This window comes from Drosophila erecta, unplaced genomic scaffold, assembly GCF_003286155.1.
Source record: "Drosophila erecta strain 14021-0224.00,06,07 unplaced genomic scaffold, DereRS2 tig00000055-arrow-pilon, whole genome shotgun sequence".
Lineage (NCBI taxonomy): Eukaryota > Metazoa > Arthropoda > Insecta > Diptera > Drosophilidae > Drosophila > Drosophila erecta.
Window position 1 is genome coordinate 17,000,108 of NW_020825200.1, and position 13,922 is coordinate 17,014,029.

The 13,922-nt window shown below is 45.3% G+C and overlaps 4 protein-coding genes across 5 annotated transcripts; 3 read left to right on the forward strand and 1 right to left on the reverse strand.

Annotated features, from left to right (window-relative positions):
- Positions 1–2,599: 2,599 nt before the first annotated feature.
- On the forward strand, positions 2,600–6,339 carry LOC6541203. 2 transcript variants are annotated; one of them, XM_026979230.1, is made up of 4 exons: positions 2,600–2,940; positions 4,384–4,565; positions 4,793–4,986; positions 5,534–6,339. In XM_026979230.1, the coding sequence occupies exons 1-4, from the start codon at positions 2,652–2,654 to the stop codon at positions 5,703–5,705; spliced, it is 837 nt and encodes a 278-aa protein (XP_026835031.1). In that variant the 5' UTR covers positions 2,600–2,651; the 3' UTR covers positions 5,706–6,339. The 2 variants fall into 2 exon arrangements, with proteins under 2 accessions (XP_026835031.1, XP_026835030.1); XM_026979229.1 differs by having other exon boundaries at positions 2,652–2,940; positions 5,510–5,770.
- Positions 6,340–7,063: 724 nt separating this feature from the next.
- Positions 7,064–9,271, reverse strand: LOC6541295. The gene has a single exon (XM_001970155.3). The coding sequence runs from the start codon at positions 9,219–9,221 to the stop codon at positions 7,122–7,124; it is 2,100 nt and encodes a 699-aa protein (XP_001970191.2). The 5' UTR covers positions 9,222–9,271; the 3' UTR covers positions 7,064–7,121.
- Positions 9,272–11,388: 2,117 nt separating this feature from the next.
- On the forward strand, positions 11,389–12,680 carry LOC6541683 (uricase). Its single transcript, XM_001970156.3, has 2 exons — positions 11,389–11,990; positions 12,066–12,680. Exons 1-2 carry the CDS (start codon positions 11,420–11,422, stop codon positions 12,548–12,550), a joined length of 1,056 nt encoding a protein of 351 aa, XP_001970192.1. The 5' UTR covers positions 11,389–11,419; the 3' UTR covers positions 12,551–12,680.
- A 74-nt stretch (positions 12,681–12,754) lies between these two features.
- Positions 12,755–13,913, forward strand: LOC6541904. Its single transcript, XM_001970157.3, has 2 exons — positions 12,755–13,076; positions 13,149–13,913. Exons 1-2 carry the CDS (start codon positions 12,860–12,862, stop codon positions 13,772–13,774), a joined length of 843 nt encoding a protein of 280 aa, XP_001970193.1. The 5' UTR covers positions 12,755–12,859; the 3' UTR covers positions 13,775–13,913.
- Positions 13,914–13,922: the final 9 nt, after the last annotated feature.

Genomic DNA, 13,922 nt, shown 5'->3' on the forward strand with positions numbered 1-13,922 from the left:
CCCGACAATCGTATAGCAATTTAAAAAAATGAATCCATCGAAAGCATTGAACGCAATCCCAAGCAGTTTTCTTGTCAAAAAATTCAGCATCCCACTGGATTTTATCCTCAGAACGTACTTACAGATGCTCGTGTGCGCTATTTCTCGGGACATAGCAACTGAAAATATATCTCGAGGTATCGAGTTACATTCCGGAGGCAATACAGCTCTTAGTTATTCATTAAAGATGACAGTTTGTGCCCGAATTTCTAGTTGGCGAGCAACTGCAACTCTTTGAATTATGGCACAAGTACTTATAAATTTGAAGATTCCGTTGACGTCCCGTCTTTTGGCTTTGCTAAAACTTTTTGTGTAACCTTTTGTGTGCAAATTTTGACTAGCATCCCAGATGGCCGGATTCAATAAGTAGAAAAGTTGTGTAATGTGCTGCCCAGGATTGTTACGCACATAGACCGTGACTAATTGGCAGGATTCCGGCGACAAATGTCAGATGCACTTGGCCAACTCCCTTTTCCCAGCCGTATTTTCCACATCCTTAGCCCTAATTAAGCAGTTTTTCCACCACACATGACCACATCAGGTGGTACGTAGGCGAACATAGTGGAAGATAAGGCCTATGAAAATTCCTTTGGGTTCGGCACCGTTTCAGTTACACTTCAACTCAATTTAGCAATTAGCCGTGTGGCTATTGCAAAAAGAAAAACAGACGACGGGTAAAAATGGACGCGCATTTATATATGGGTTCCTGAAACTTCCCTCGCCCCCAAATTAATTTAATTTTACCTTGGGGACACCGCCAACCAGGGTGAATTTCTTTTCTATTTTTCTGGCGTTTTTTTGGGCTCTGTCCACATTTTGACACTGTGCCAACAAGTTAATTAAGGCATTTTAACAACGATTCGTTTGCTTTGTTTGCCTATAATTCGACCCCTCCTCAGCAATTTCAAATAAGTTGTGCTTTCCCAAAAATAACACCAAAGTGTTGCCCACTTTCGTGAGTGTCAATAAAAGCGGAGTAATTGAAAAAGTTTTTGCAGGAAATGCCCGAAGAAATTGCAATTTATTTCCCCAATGAACAAAAAACCGGAAAATTACTATGCACTTAAAAACATAAATGTATATCATCGGCGAAGCGACGATAAAATTTTGTCGCAAATATTTTGACAAATTTGCAAATTTTCAATCGATTCTAGCAAAACGTGACGAAAAGTGAAAAGAAAATCATTAACGAGAAGTTCTCTTTCTCCGAGCAATTTTAATGAACCGAATGCTGTCCTTTTGCGTTTTTTTTTGGCTAGGGCGTGTCAGAGTTGATTCACTTGACTGATTTATGTGGTTAACTAACCATATAAATTTAGCCAATTTAAATTTACTTTGCATGTGAGGTGGGAACGATTTTCTGAAAGATAATTTAATAATATTATCTTTCTTATGAAAAATAGCAATTCCTTTGCAAACACAGACAATTGGATGAAATGCGTTTACACTTTCGCAGCAAAAAGCGCCTTATTTATTAACGAAGCCCTTAATTAATTAATGAACTTTGGATTTCTTGGCGAAAATCTTCACACTTTTTTTAGTAATTTGTCTAAGCACACTCGTGCATTATGTTCAGCTGCTTGGGCAGACAAATTAAGCCGATCCTAGACATCTCAACCAGCGAAACCGCACCGAAAGTGCCAAAAGTTCCAGCCAACTCATTTATATTGCTCGTCAAGCAGATGTTTTGTAAACGCAAAAAAATGCGATAAGGGCGGCGGGTTTTCCAGATCCCCAACAACCAGTATCCCCGGCTAATGGGCTGAAAATACGCTGCAAAAGATTTAAGCCCACTCGCCCATGTCAGCGAGGTCCCATACTTAATTAAATGAAAGGACAAAGCGCCCGGGAGAAGGCCCAGTATGAACCTCGATGCAGTCAGTACCTGACATAAAAATATTTATAAAAGCACAGGAACACCTCGAATACAGTGGTGCAAATCTACGGGAAAAAGGTTGCCTCAATCATCTTTCGTTGATATTCACCAAAATTGAGTATATTTCTTCGCTCTATAAGTAAATAAAGTTGGCTTTCGACGGGGCATGTGAACATAAAATGTAATGCAGATATAATACCAAGTTATTACAAAATATAATATAGTATCTATAAAGTAAACCCGCAAGGCTGAACCTTCGGTATTTGCTACTTCACGAACATATTACTTCAACCGCGTTTGTTATAAACTATTTGTGCATAAAGTGCAAACACTTTGAAGGGAAAAATGTATAATTGTTTGACTCACGGTTCTTCCCGCGAAGAAAGATTAAGCAGCAGCACAAGACAAAAGCCCCAGAATCAGCCGCCAAGTTATCTAAGAGGCGCCCTTTTGACGTTTCGCCCCCACCACCCACTTCTGCAGCTGCCTTCGCGGTTCCCCCCTTTTGGTGGGGGCTCCTCGGTTGCTTGCGTGTTTATCTGCGTATTGTTTGCTTAAACACAAAGACGCCCACACGCACGGCATGAGGGGGCGGATGGGGGTAGGCATCCATGCCTGTTCGTGGTAGTGACGGTAATTACCCTCTTGTACAAACATCTCCGCTGCTTTGCCTTCCAGGGACATCCACATCGCCAACGACCCGCGCACTAATCCCGAGCTCATCCGGAGTAGCTGTATGAACATGAAGTCCGACACCCTTGCGCTCTGCATCCTGGCTACCACGATCCTGTGTAGCAGGACGCGTCACGTCGCCGGCTTCCTTACTGCCCAGACCTCCGCCAGCGGAGGAGCAGGCGGAGCAAGCGGAGCCGCCAGGAGTGGTGACCACCAGGGCGTGGCGTCCGCCCCACAGCGTCTGCATCTGCCCATTCTAGGGGTCGAGGACGGACCCGTTCGCCAAGGACCCTCCCCGTCCGGTGACGTCCTGGAGGTCCAGGAGCGAGCCGTTTACGATCCCGGCGATGGTGAGTCATAAACATCCCTATTACCGCTTCTTTTCCTTCGCCGCAAAGACCTCGAGTAGACTTCCCGGGCATCCCGGGCTAATCCCCAGTCGAATCAACAGGATAGCAACTGCATCCTGTGGCCATTTCAATTTAATTGTTCTCTGGTTCTTTTTTAATACGTAATCGTGGGCATGAAAAATCCTATAACCAGGTTTCCACCGCTCATAAAGCTTGGGAGCTAGAAGAACTAGAATAGTGAGCAACTTTAAATGACCAGAAATAATTAATCTGTTCAGGATTTTAAGGCCTTTTGTTATCTTCCTCAAATATTGGTAGTCGCAATTTGTTGGTACATTTAATAGCAGATACCAGCTCTCATTTCATCCTCATCCTCGCCTGAGTTCAAATTTTTGCTTGCCGACTTTTAGGCACCCGCTCGAAAGGGTGGACCCAGAGTTAGGGTGGCCCAGGCGTGCACTTAGCCGTAACCGCCGCCCACCATCGCTAATGGCCATGGTGACCGCTCGCTGAACATTTTCGGTCAGTGCACAATTGTTCAAGTGCCTCACATGTTAGCCATCATACAATATGTGAAGCATCTGTTTGTGCAGAGCACTTAACACGCCCACCAAACAGGCGGGGATAGGTTTTCAAATTTGTTGACGAATTTGATTCGACGTTTGCGTTTTGGGTTTGGTGTTTGGGTTTTTGGGTTGCGAGCACCTTCCTGCCACCAGCCCGCAATAAAATGTCATATCCGATTTTCAATAAGTGAACTGGTTTTCCAAGTGATTTGATAGATGGGTAAATGGATTGGAAATTCAACGAATATCGATTCGGGAGTTGGTAACATTTTCATTTCTGGACGTCACAGGTGATCTTTTGTATGAAACAAAAACGAAATGCACTGATATTTAAATCTGTTGTGATGTCGAAAATGAGTATTACATATCATCTTTAAAGTGCGAACTGTAACTGCGAAGGGTTTCGAGCCGCCTGAGTTCACGAGTCGCCTGTCTGCGGCTCTTTGAAAAGACATTGAGTGGACAGTGATGGGCAGACTGGATGCCAAAAGCGACAAAAGGCAGTCAAGGAGTTGCAGTGCCTGTTGCCTTGACTGACGGACGTGGTCGAAAAGCCGGGAAACGGGCGGGGAAGGGAATTCTGTGGCCATAAACTCATTGCCGCCAGTCAATTTCCGCCAGTCCATTGAAACGACAGAAGTGCCGTGGGGATACACGTTGAAGCCCCCTTCCAAACGACCAAGACAGACAGACAAACAAACTATTCAAACTTTCAAATATCAAGCGGCGGAAGTTTCCGATGGCACGGAGCAAGAATCTATGTGGGATTGGGAGTGGGAGTGGGAGTGGGAATGGCATGGTTGTGGTCGGATTAGCGGCAGCTTGAATAAACATTCCAATCGCAAATAAGGACTTTTGCGTGCTCATTTCACGGCAGAATTACTCCGCGCCCAGGAACTCGGATTGGCAGTGGTTCCCCAGATCCCCGACTACGCCGATGCGGTGTACAACGAACTCGAGCTGGCCAGCAAGTTCGAGGTGCTCAAGAAGATGGAGGAGGATTTGCGTGCCGAGCAGGAGCTCGTGGACAAATCCGCTTTGCTCATGAAAATGCTGGAGGTGAGTGAAAAGTCAGGCTGGCGAAATTTCGTTAAAAATGCTGAGGAATACACAGAGAATTCATTTTACAAAAAGCTATTAACTTAATTTATAAATATTTTTGCAAAAATTTTAAACAGAAAACTAAATTTTTCAAAGTAATTCGTGCTATTAAGTACTTTCATTTTTGCAGTTCCTTCAGTAATCAAGGCACAACTCAAATTTTCTCTGTGTATTTGTTCGCTCAGGATCCCTCGTTGGAAACCTTGCCCTTGGTATACGTGGAGGAGGAGGAGCCGGAGGCCGTCATTCCTTCCGCCGGAGCCGAGGACTACGCCGACTTGGAGAACACCGTTCAGGATTTGGTTTTGGGCCAGAGCAAATCCAAGCGGTCGCGCTATTATCGAAGGTATCCGTGGAAGCGCCACAACAAGAATCGCGGGTAGGTTGCTTTTCTTTATTTAAACAGAACTCACACCAATCCGAAAATCCCCAAAGCACTGCACTCAGCTCCATTGACTGCCAATTACGCAAGCCAAATTTTCATTTGTAGTTAGTAAATGTTGTCAGTAGTCTTTATGCAGAGTAACTACCTTATTCTTAGAGCTATAAACGGAAATCCTCAAATTGCCAAGCTGTATAAACGGAGCCTGCCTTAGAAATAAAAAGCTTTCCTTTAAAGTAAAGATGGTTAGAATTCAATTGTGACGAATTGACGCAAATCAAAAGTATGACCCTCAAAGCAAAAATGGCAATTTCAGGAGCATCCTTGCTGCCCGCCCACAGTAGTCCTTTGAACTTGAACAACTTACTGTAATGCATTTATAAGAGTCTCTTTAGGCCCAAAAGGCAGACACCCAGAACTCCCCACCGCCCACTGAGAGATCGATTGATCGATTGATTACTGATTACTGATAGCCGAAGCGTGAACGATTTGCTAACTACATAACCATTACCATTATCAGTTCTTACATGAATTCTATCAACAGCAACTATGAACCGGAACTGCGATATGCCTGCACACCTAGTAAGGAGGATATATTCAAGCTGCTGGTCAATCTGCACGAGAATCGCAAGGGCAACCACAGCAAGACGGTTAACTTCTGCAACCGGAAGCGTCCGGCCAAGGCGGTCTTCACCAACATAAGGTTCCTGGGCTAAGGCACAGGATCCAGGACGAAGGCTATAATCCGCACACCCACACACACACACCCACACACGGACACGACACTGACAGACACATATGTATACCAAGCATCATTGTACATTGCTGACAAAGTCGAGCGCCAAGCTGGAGAACAACAAGCACTAGCAATTAGCCTAACTAATTAACTAACTACTAACTGCTAACTATCCGGCTAAGCGAACTAAGCTAAAAATACTTCGTTATCTCGGGCTAGAGAGGGCTAGAGACCCTTGTGAGCCTCCCCTAATTCCAATTGTAGACAATTAAAACTTTTATAGCTCTCAATGTGTTGTATATACTAACGAAATAAACAAAGTTATAGTAGCTCCCTTGTTACTTTCTTAGTGGTCGTTGCGTGTGCTAATCCAAACAATTCCAAAACGTTGCCATATCACTTTAAAGTCTCGTAACGCCGCTCGGTCCATTACACTAGTATTATAATGACGCAAATGGAGCCACAATCCCCAATGCTACATCAGTGTGTATATACGAGAATATTGAAATGTGTGTATTAACATAAATGTGTACGTGTTAACTACTTACTAACTGAAGCTATCTGTAATGTAAAGTCGAGGAGTATATATATTTCAAATAAACTTATGAAGTACTATTATTCGTATGCAATTGAATGGCGACAAGGCGTTTTCAATTGACGTAAAGGGCTCTTTATATACTTTAAATATATCAAGCAAGCTGAGCTAAGTTCTTAACTTATAGGAACTTAGTATTTTTCCGAAACTAAGTATAAAATCAATTAAGATCAATTGCTTGCAGTGAAATATTTATGCATGTAACCACAAGATCGTTGGAGAAATTAGTGCTAGCAAATTGGACAGATCTTTTCTAGTTTGGCACTTCCACAACAACTCCGACTCTTTGTTTATCCCACATAAGTACTGCGATTGTAATCCACCCAGCAACTACGGAAGTGAGAAAGCGCACCCTGACATTGAGATTGAATAGGGCCGAGATTCTCGGCCAACTATTGTTCACTGTTTGCTGAGACAACAATGTGGCGACGTGGTTATCTATCTGGAAAGCATCTGTATCTGTGGATGACAAAGTCGGGTGGGGGACTGCGATACGGAGTGGCTAAAGGTGAGGACGGGGCTGCTGGAACTCGTGGCCTAGTAATGACCACGGAGCGTGTAAGCTCCCATGGATGACTAAGCGGAGTGAAAAGACGCATTCCTTATCGTATTTACTTTACACACTCGCTATGACGTTAACAGAATTGGCGAAATAGGAGGAAATTTGGTATCATTGTCATGAAACGGATAATTATTATATCACCGAAAATATATAAAAACACATTAAACAGCACTTCGAATTTCCTAGTTTTTATTAGCTCTTAAATCTTTCATTATGTGAAACAAATTTGTTTTCCACCTTCAGCCAAAAATGTTTGGGAACCAACTCCTCAGGGGCGAAAAGCACAAGGGTTTCGTTAGCCAGAGCGTGTCGACGGAAAGTTTAAGTACCTCCATGTAATCAAAGGAGCAACTGCTTTGCTCGAAGGCTTTCGTAACCACAGGTGACTCCGGCTTAGCTGGGGATTGGGGTGGAGACTGCGGCTGAGTTGTGACGCCCAGGTGAGACTTATCCTCGTCCTCATCGTCCAAAGCGGAACGGGCAAAGGCCTCATCGCCGTCGAAGTAGTAGAACTCCTTGCGGGTGGAGTTCGTTTCCACCACTCTCGAGGGCTGTTGGGCATCGATTCCGCGGGCATAGGAAATCCTTCTCGCCGTTCGATAGGGAGTGGCCGTAAAGGGTAGGGGATAACCGCTGACATAGTTGGGATATCCGGCTTGTAGGGGCCACATTGGTGCTGTTTGCGGGGGTAATCCCAGCTGAGGTTGCAATCCCAACTGGGGTTGCAAGCCCAATTGAGGCTGTAACCCCTGTAACCCCTGCGGCCACAAGCCCAATCCCCTTTGAGGTTGCTGCTGCTGCAGGCCCAATCCAAATGCTTGGCCAGCGTCTTGACGACAGCCATCGGAGTCCTGGTCCTGGAATATCTCCAGCAGGAAGCCATTGGACGTGGTGCTGCTCGACTGTCCTATGCGCATGCGCAACGCCTTGCGACCCTGATCCCAATGCGATTTGTGCACATAGCCCGAACGACAGCCGCAGTATCGCTGACCATCCAGCTCCAGGAAGTCACCATTGCAATTATGTTGGCCTCCAAAGCCGCCACTGAATCCTCCGCCCAATCCACCGGAAACTCCGCCTGCGAGTCCCCCGCCGAAACTGCCGCCAATGGAGCCTCCTGAATTCTGACCGAAATCGAAGAACTTGAACTGGATCCTCAAACGACAGACGTTCGGAGAGCTCTTCTCTATGTAAAACACGCAATCCCTTTGCTGATTGGGCAGCAGATAGTTCAAGACCGTCCTTGGAAAGCCGGGACTGGAGAGATAGAAGTGGTTTTGATTGAAGCTGCTGGCGCAGCATAGATCCAGCTGACCACCAAACTGCTGCAAGGTCTGGGAATCGTAATCCTTGAGAGTTACGGCATGTGGCTGAAAGGATGTAGTCTGATATTGATCGGAAATCAAAGGCAACTCTTGCTGCTGCTGGGGAAGCTGAGGCTGCAGTGGGCGCTGCAGTTGCACTTGTTGCTGCAGCTGCTGCTGCTGCAAAGCCTGCTGTTGCAGTCGCTGTTGATGCAGGAGCTGCTGTTGTAGCTGCTGTTGCTGCAGGAATCGTTGCTGCTCCTGCTGCTGTTGCAAAAGTTGCTGCTGCTGCTGCTGCTGCTGGGGAGCACAAGGCGGTGAGTACTGGGGAGGTAATCCCCCAGGCGGTGGGTATAATCCAGCAGGATAACCAAAACCTGGTTGCAAACCCAAGTTGAACCCCAACCGATTTGGTTGCGTATAGTTGAACGCTGGCTCCAGTTGCTGCTGGGGGCTTTGCTGTGGCAGGTGGTGATGGTGGTGCTGGGTGAGCAGCTTCTTGGGCGGCGACTTGGCGCTCACCTGCACCGTGTCGCCATCGACGTCCTCCTCGTCATCGTCCAGTCCTCTGGCCACCAAGTCCTCCCGTTCGCAGGCCAAGCGCGTGATGAGCAGGCGGAAGCCACCGTTCGTCGTCCAAGGCGAATCATCGCTAAGGAAGCGCAGACGCAGGACTCCATCGGGGGTGTGGTACTTCTTGATACCCAGCACCTGGCCGCACAAGACGTCCATGTCGTCGCCGTCGTTGTTCAGGCCGATGGCCAAGTAATCCCGACTGCAGTTCTCCGACAGCTCCAGCTTGAAGTCCAGGAACTGTATGTGGAACTTGGTGGGGCAGCGGTAGGGAGACCGCACCACATAATCCCAGCAGGTGTTCACCGGATAGTTGTCTGGGTAGTTGGGCGATTCGACGAGACTCTGGCGCTGCCTGTAGACACCATGTAGGCCGCACTGGGGCAGCTCATCGTGTACAGCGCCATGGGCTCCAAGTGGGATGACACCCAGCACCAAAAGAAGGACAACTGGCAGCTCCATTTCGCTGTTCGTCCGCTGGTAACGCGCTCAAAAACGCAACTAACTCGTTGCGGTTCACTCGACACCGATGTCTGCAGGCCGAAAAATAATATTTTACATGGGTGCGTCGCAGGTTTCGCTGGAAAACAATTTGCACTTTTGTTTGTGGAGTCGACAACAAAAGCGTTCACTTGTCCAAAACTCTCATTCATAGGTCGCACTTTAGTTCACTGAACCACACGCAAAACTTTCTGGCGGACAACAAGTTGTCGAGGTGCCAAAAGCTTCATAAAACTACCAATCCATTAGATTAAATTCCAGGCGGTACATCTTTGGATATGATTCATGTGGCAGGTGTTCTCCACGCGTTTATGAGACGCCATCATCAAGATCATATAGCTTATCACATCAGTAGAATGCTATAAGGCATAAATTAGCTTTATGCCACAATAACTTTAACTTATGGAAAAGTAAACATAATTATCCATGCCAAGTGTTTCCCGTTTTTCAATTCACCCGTGAAATCAAAAGGTTTCTAAACATATAACTGGGCTGGAATTAACTCTCGCTTAACAAATAATGACACCTCATTTCCAACCCAGAGTTTATCTTAAGCCAATAACCACAAACGGAACTTACATAACTTGCCAACAAAGATATACAACATTTCGGATCGTGGGAGATCTTTGGGCATACAAGGCACGCTCCCAAAAACCGTGTCAAGCAAATATATAGCTCTTGGAAATACGCCCAGATATCTTTCAAAATATCTGCTCCCCGAGTTTTGTTTTTGGTGAGTAGATTAACCAAAAGAGTCGCACAGAACATCCCACTTTTTTATCTCTATATAATAAAACTAAGCTGAAGTGGTATGTTTAAATCCCTGTGTTAATAAAACACGATACAAATTACTGTTTCAAGATTAACTACTGTAATAAAAGTTGGTCTCTTATGTGCATTGGCTTTTACTGTTTATTGGTTTTTACTGTTTATGCGTATATAAAGAACTATACTTTATTGCTAGGTTGATAAATGATCAGATATTGATATTGGCTCACACATCATTTCATCCACGACACAATAAAAATGTAAGTTGCAGTTTCTTAGAATTGGTTTACAAGAAGGTTTAGGCTTATAAGGAAAGGATTAAACTCTGGGTCACTAATATCCTTTACTAGTTTCCTGAGTAAAAGGGTACACTAGATTTGATACTAGTTGATAAGTATGTAACAGGTAGTGAAGCATTTCTGATCCTATAAAGTATATACATATATATTTCTGAACAGGATCCCTCGCCGAATCAGATTATTCCAGAAATGCAAGTTAAGTATTTCGTTCTGGGCTGCAATTAGCTTCAATATTAATTTTTAGGTATTGCTTAAAAAGCTTCATTAACGTTTAAAATACACACAATTTTAATCGATTTTTGTACATATTTTGAAAGGTCTCTTAAGAGTTAATTGACTAACGTATTTATATCCCTATTACTTTATAGTCTGTCAAGTAAAATGTAAGATTTAAATTTAAAACGTTTATTCATTTTACTACGGTGAAATAAATATGATTTTTCAATATTGTGAAATATTAATTGTATCTTTTCAACATACACTATCTTAACTATAATAACAATGGTGACTCGTGCTTGATTATAGTTATCTTGAGCGTAAATACGAATTTTACTAACAACTTACTCTATCTTTGCGATCTAATAAAGGAAATAATTTAGAAGTGGTCTGTACAATTTAAGCAAATTTTTCTAGTTTACCCATTTGAACCCTTTATCTTTTACAAATATCTTTTTATAAAAAATAATCCTGTTTTCGCCACAAGAGATGCACATATTCTTTTATGGCTAAAACGGAGCGAGCGAGTTATCTCTTACGTAATATTGCACAAAAAAAGGATTTGGTTAGAAGAGTGTTAGGTAAACAAGATAAAAAATCTAGAGGAGGAAGACATATAGCCTTGAGTCTTGGTCATGTTTACTTGGCACTAGGCCCTGATTATCTGCTCATCTAGTCATAATTTTAGTAAGACCCTTAGTTCTCCAAGTGAGAGTGATGATATACGATTCCCCAGCCACTTGCTTTCTACGAAAGCCGCTAACGAAATCCATAACTACACAAAGATTCGCGATGTTCGCCAGGTGTGCTGATATAAAAAGCGGCAGGGAAATTGATGGGACCATCAGTCAGGCAGTGAGAGAGTTTGCAGCCAGAATGTTTGCCACGCCCCTCAGACAGCCAGCTGCGGCCAACCAGAGGCCAAAGAGTTCCCCTGGCATGGAAGAACATGGGAAACCGTATCAGTACGAGATTACCGATCACGGATACGGCAAGGATGCGGTCAAGGTTCTGCATGTCAGTCGCAAGGGACCTGTGCACACCATCCAGGAGTTCGAGGTGGGCACTCACCTGAAGCTGTACAGCAAGAAGGATTACTACCAGGGCAACAACTCGGACATCGTGGCCACCGATTCGCAGAAGAACACCGTCTATCTGCTGGCCAAAAAGCACGGCATCGAGAGTCCCGAGAAGTTTGCCCTGCTCCTGGCCAGGCACTTCATCAACAAGTACTCGCACGTGGAGGAGGCGCACGTCCATGTGGAGGCCTATCCCTGGCAGCGAGTATGCCAGGAGGAGACCAGGACCACCCTCAATGGAAAGTGTGAGAACGGAGTCCAAGGAAACTGCGACTTCAGCTCCGTTGACAACAGATCGCTGCACAATCACGCTTTTATTTTCACTCCCACCGCCTTTCACTACTGCGATGTGGTTTTGAGGAGAACAGGTGGGTCATTAGTTATACAAAAGCTTAACAATAATATTTGAAAAGTTCTCAATAATCACCCTCTTCATTTTTCAGATCCCAAACAAACGGTCATCACGGGCATCAAAGGCCTGCGAGTGCTGAAGACGACCCAATCCTCGTTTGTGAACTTCGTGAATGACGAGTTCAGATCTCTGCCAGATCAGTATGATCGCATCTTTAGCACCGTGGTGGATTGCTCCTGGGAGTACTCCGACACCGACAACTTGGACTTCCTGAGGGCCTGGCAGACGGTCAAGAATATAATCATTCGTAACTTCGCTGGCGATCCGCAGGTGGGCGTGTCCTCGCCCTCCGTGCAACACACCCTGTATCTCAGTGAACGACAGGTCCTGGATGTCCTGCCGCAGGTGTCGGTCATTTCGATGACCATGCCGAACAAGCACTACTTCAACTTCGATACGAAGCCCTTCCAGAAAATTGCTCCGGGCGATAATAACGAAGTTTTCATCCCAGTGGACAAGCCACATGGCACCATCTATGCCCAGTTGGCCCGGAAGCACCTCAACAGTCATCTCTAGACCGATCTCTGATGTAGTAAGACTCAATCTAAGCCAATTTAGCCAATTCATAATCGCATACGGCGAAGTTATATATATTATGTTATAAATGATGATAAACTAATAAAAAGTAAGGGGAAACTATTTTTGAGATCAACCCTGCCTTAGCTGAATAAATCCAAACTTTGTCAAAACTATTTGTACAACCCTAAAATGAGGCATTGTTCTTAAAAAAAACAACAAATTCCAAATTTTCGACCATTTTGGCACTCAAAATTCGCAATCTAAATTCAAAATCAGCAGCTTACCATCTAGGCCAAGAGCGTGACCATGACCAATCGACTGGCCTTGCACCACATCCTGACTACCCAGCTGCGAAGGGACTGGGAACAGGAGGAGAGTGCCAAGACCAGGCTGTCGCAGCTGTCCAGGAGGGAGAGGATCAAGGCCTCGCTAAGATCAAGCCAGTTGCCCGGACGTTTCTTGTTGCCCGACACCAGAAAGACCTACGACAATATGGTGGCAAATATTCACTCGACCATGAAGTGTAAGCTTTTGGCTGGGACCATTTTATCCATTAAATCCAGCAAACCATTTTATTCCTGTTTCTTTTTTCCAGCGGTTCGAACACCAAGAAAGCCTCGACCAACGGAGCCGTTGGTCCCAGCTGGGAATTCGAGTCCCATACCAGTCCCATCGAAATTGGTGCCCAAGCCTCCGAGACGTAACAAATCGGGGCGCATAAGGGGTGGCGCCAACTCCTCAAAGGCGAACAGTGCCCATGGGTTCGCCGCACAAATGAACCACAAATCATTGGCTACGATCAAGGCCAGCATCAACCAGAAACCGAAGGGATCGAGGGGTCTTGAACAGAACAACCGCTTGCGAGAGGTCATCCAACAGAAGAAAGTGCTGGAGACCATGTTGCAGCAGCACAAGAAGCTGCAAACCGATCGTCACACCATAGCGATGGACATCCAGCGAATGCGTGCCGATCTGGACAAGATTCGCACCAGGCTGGACACCTCCCTGCAGAGCCTGAACTCCACGCGCACCCTCTTCAATTCCGCCAACAAGGCGAGTCTCAGAAGGGCGACCGTCCTGCCGAAGAACACGCAAAACTTGGTGACCTCCACCCATCGCCGCTCTGGGGGAAAGCGAAAGGTGCGGACCGTTGCCATCCCGATGAGCCGGCAAAGTGTGCTGGCCAACAAGGCGCCCATCCTCAAGCGAAGGGTTCGGTGAACTACGAAGAAAAATAAGAAAAATAATACATTTAAAGTTCCGCAAAATAATATGTAAAGGTTAAACTAAGGCAATAATTGTTTCTCTAAAAGTATTCTTCTGCTTTCAAAATAAAAGCAAGTAGACAAAATGTATCACACCTAGCCGA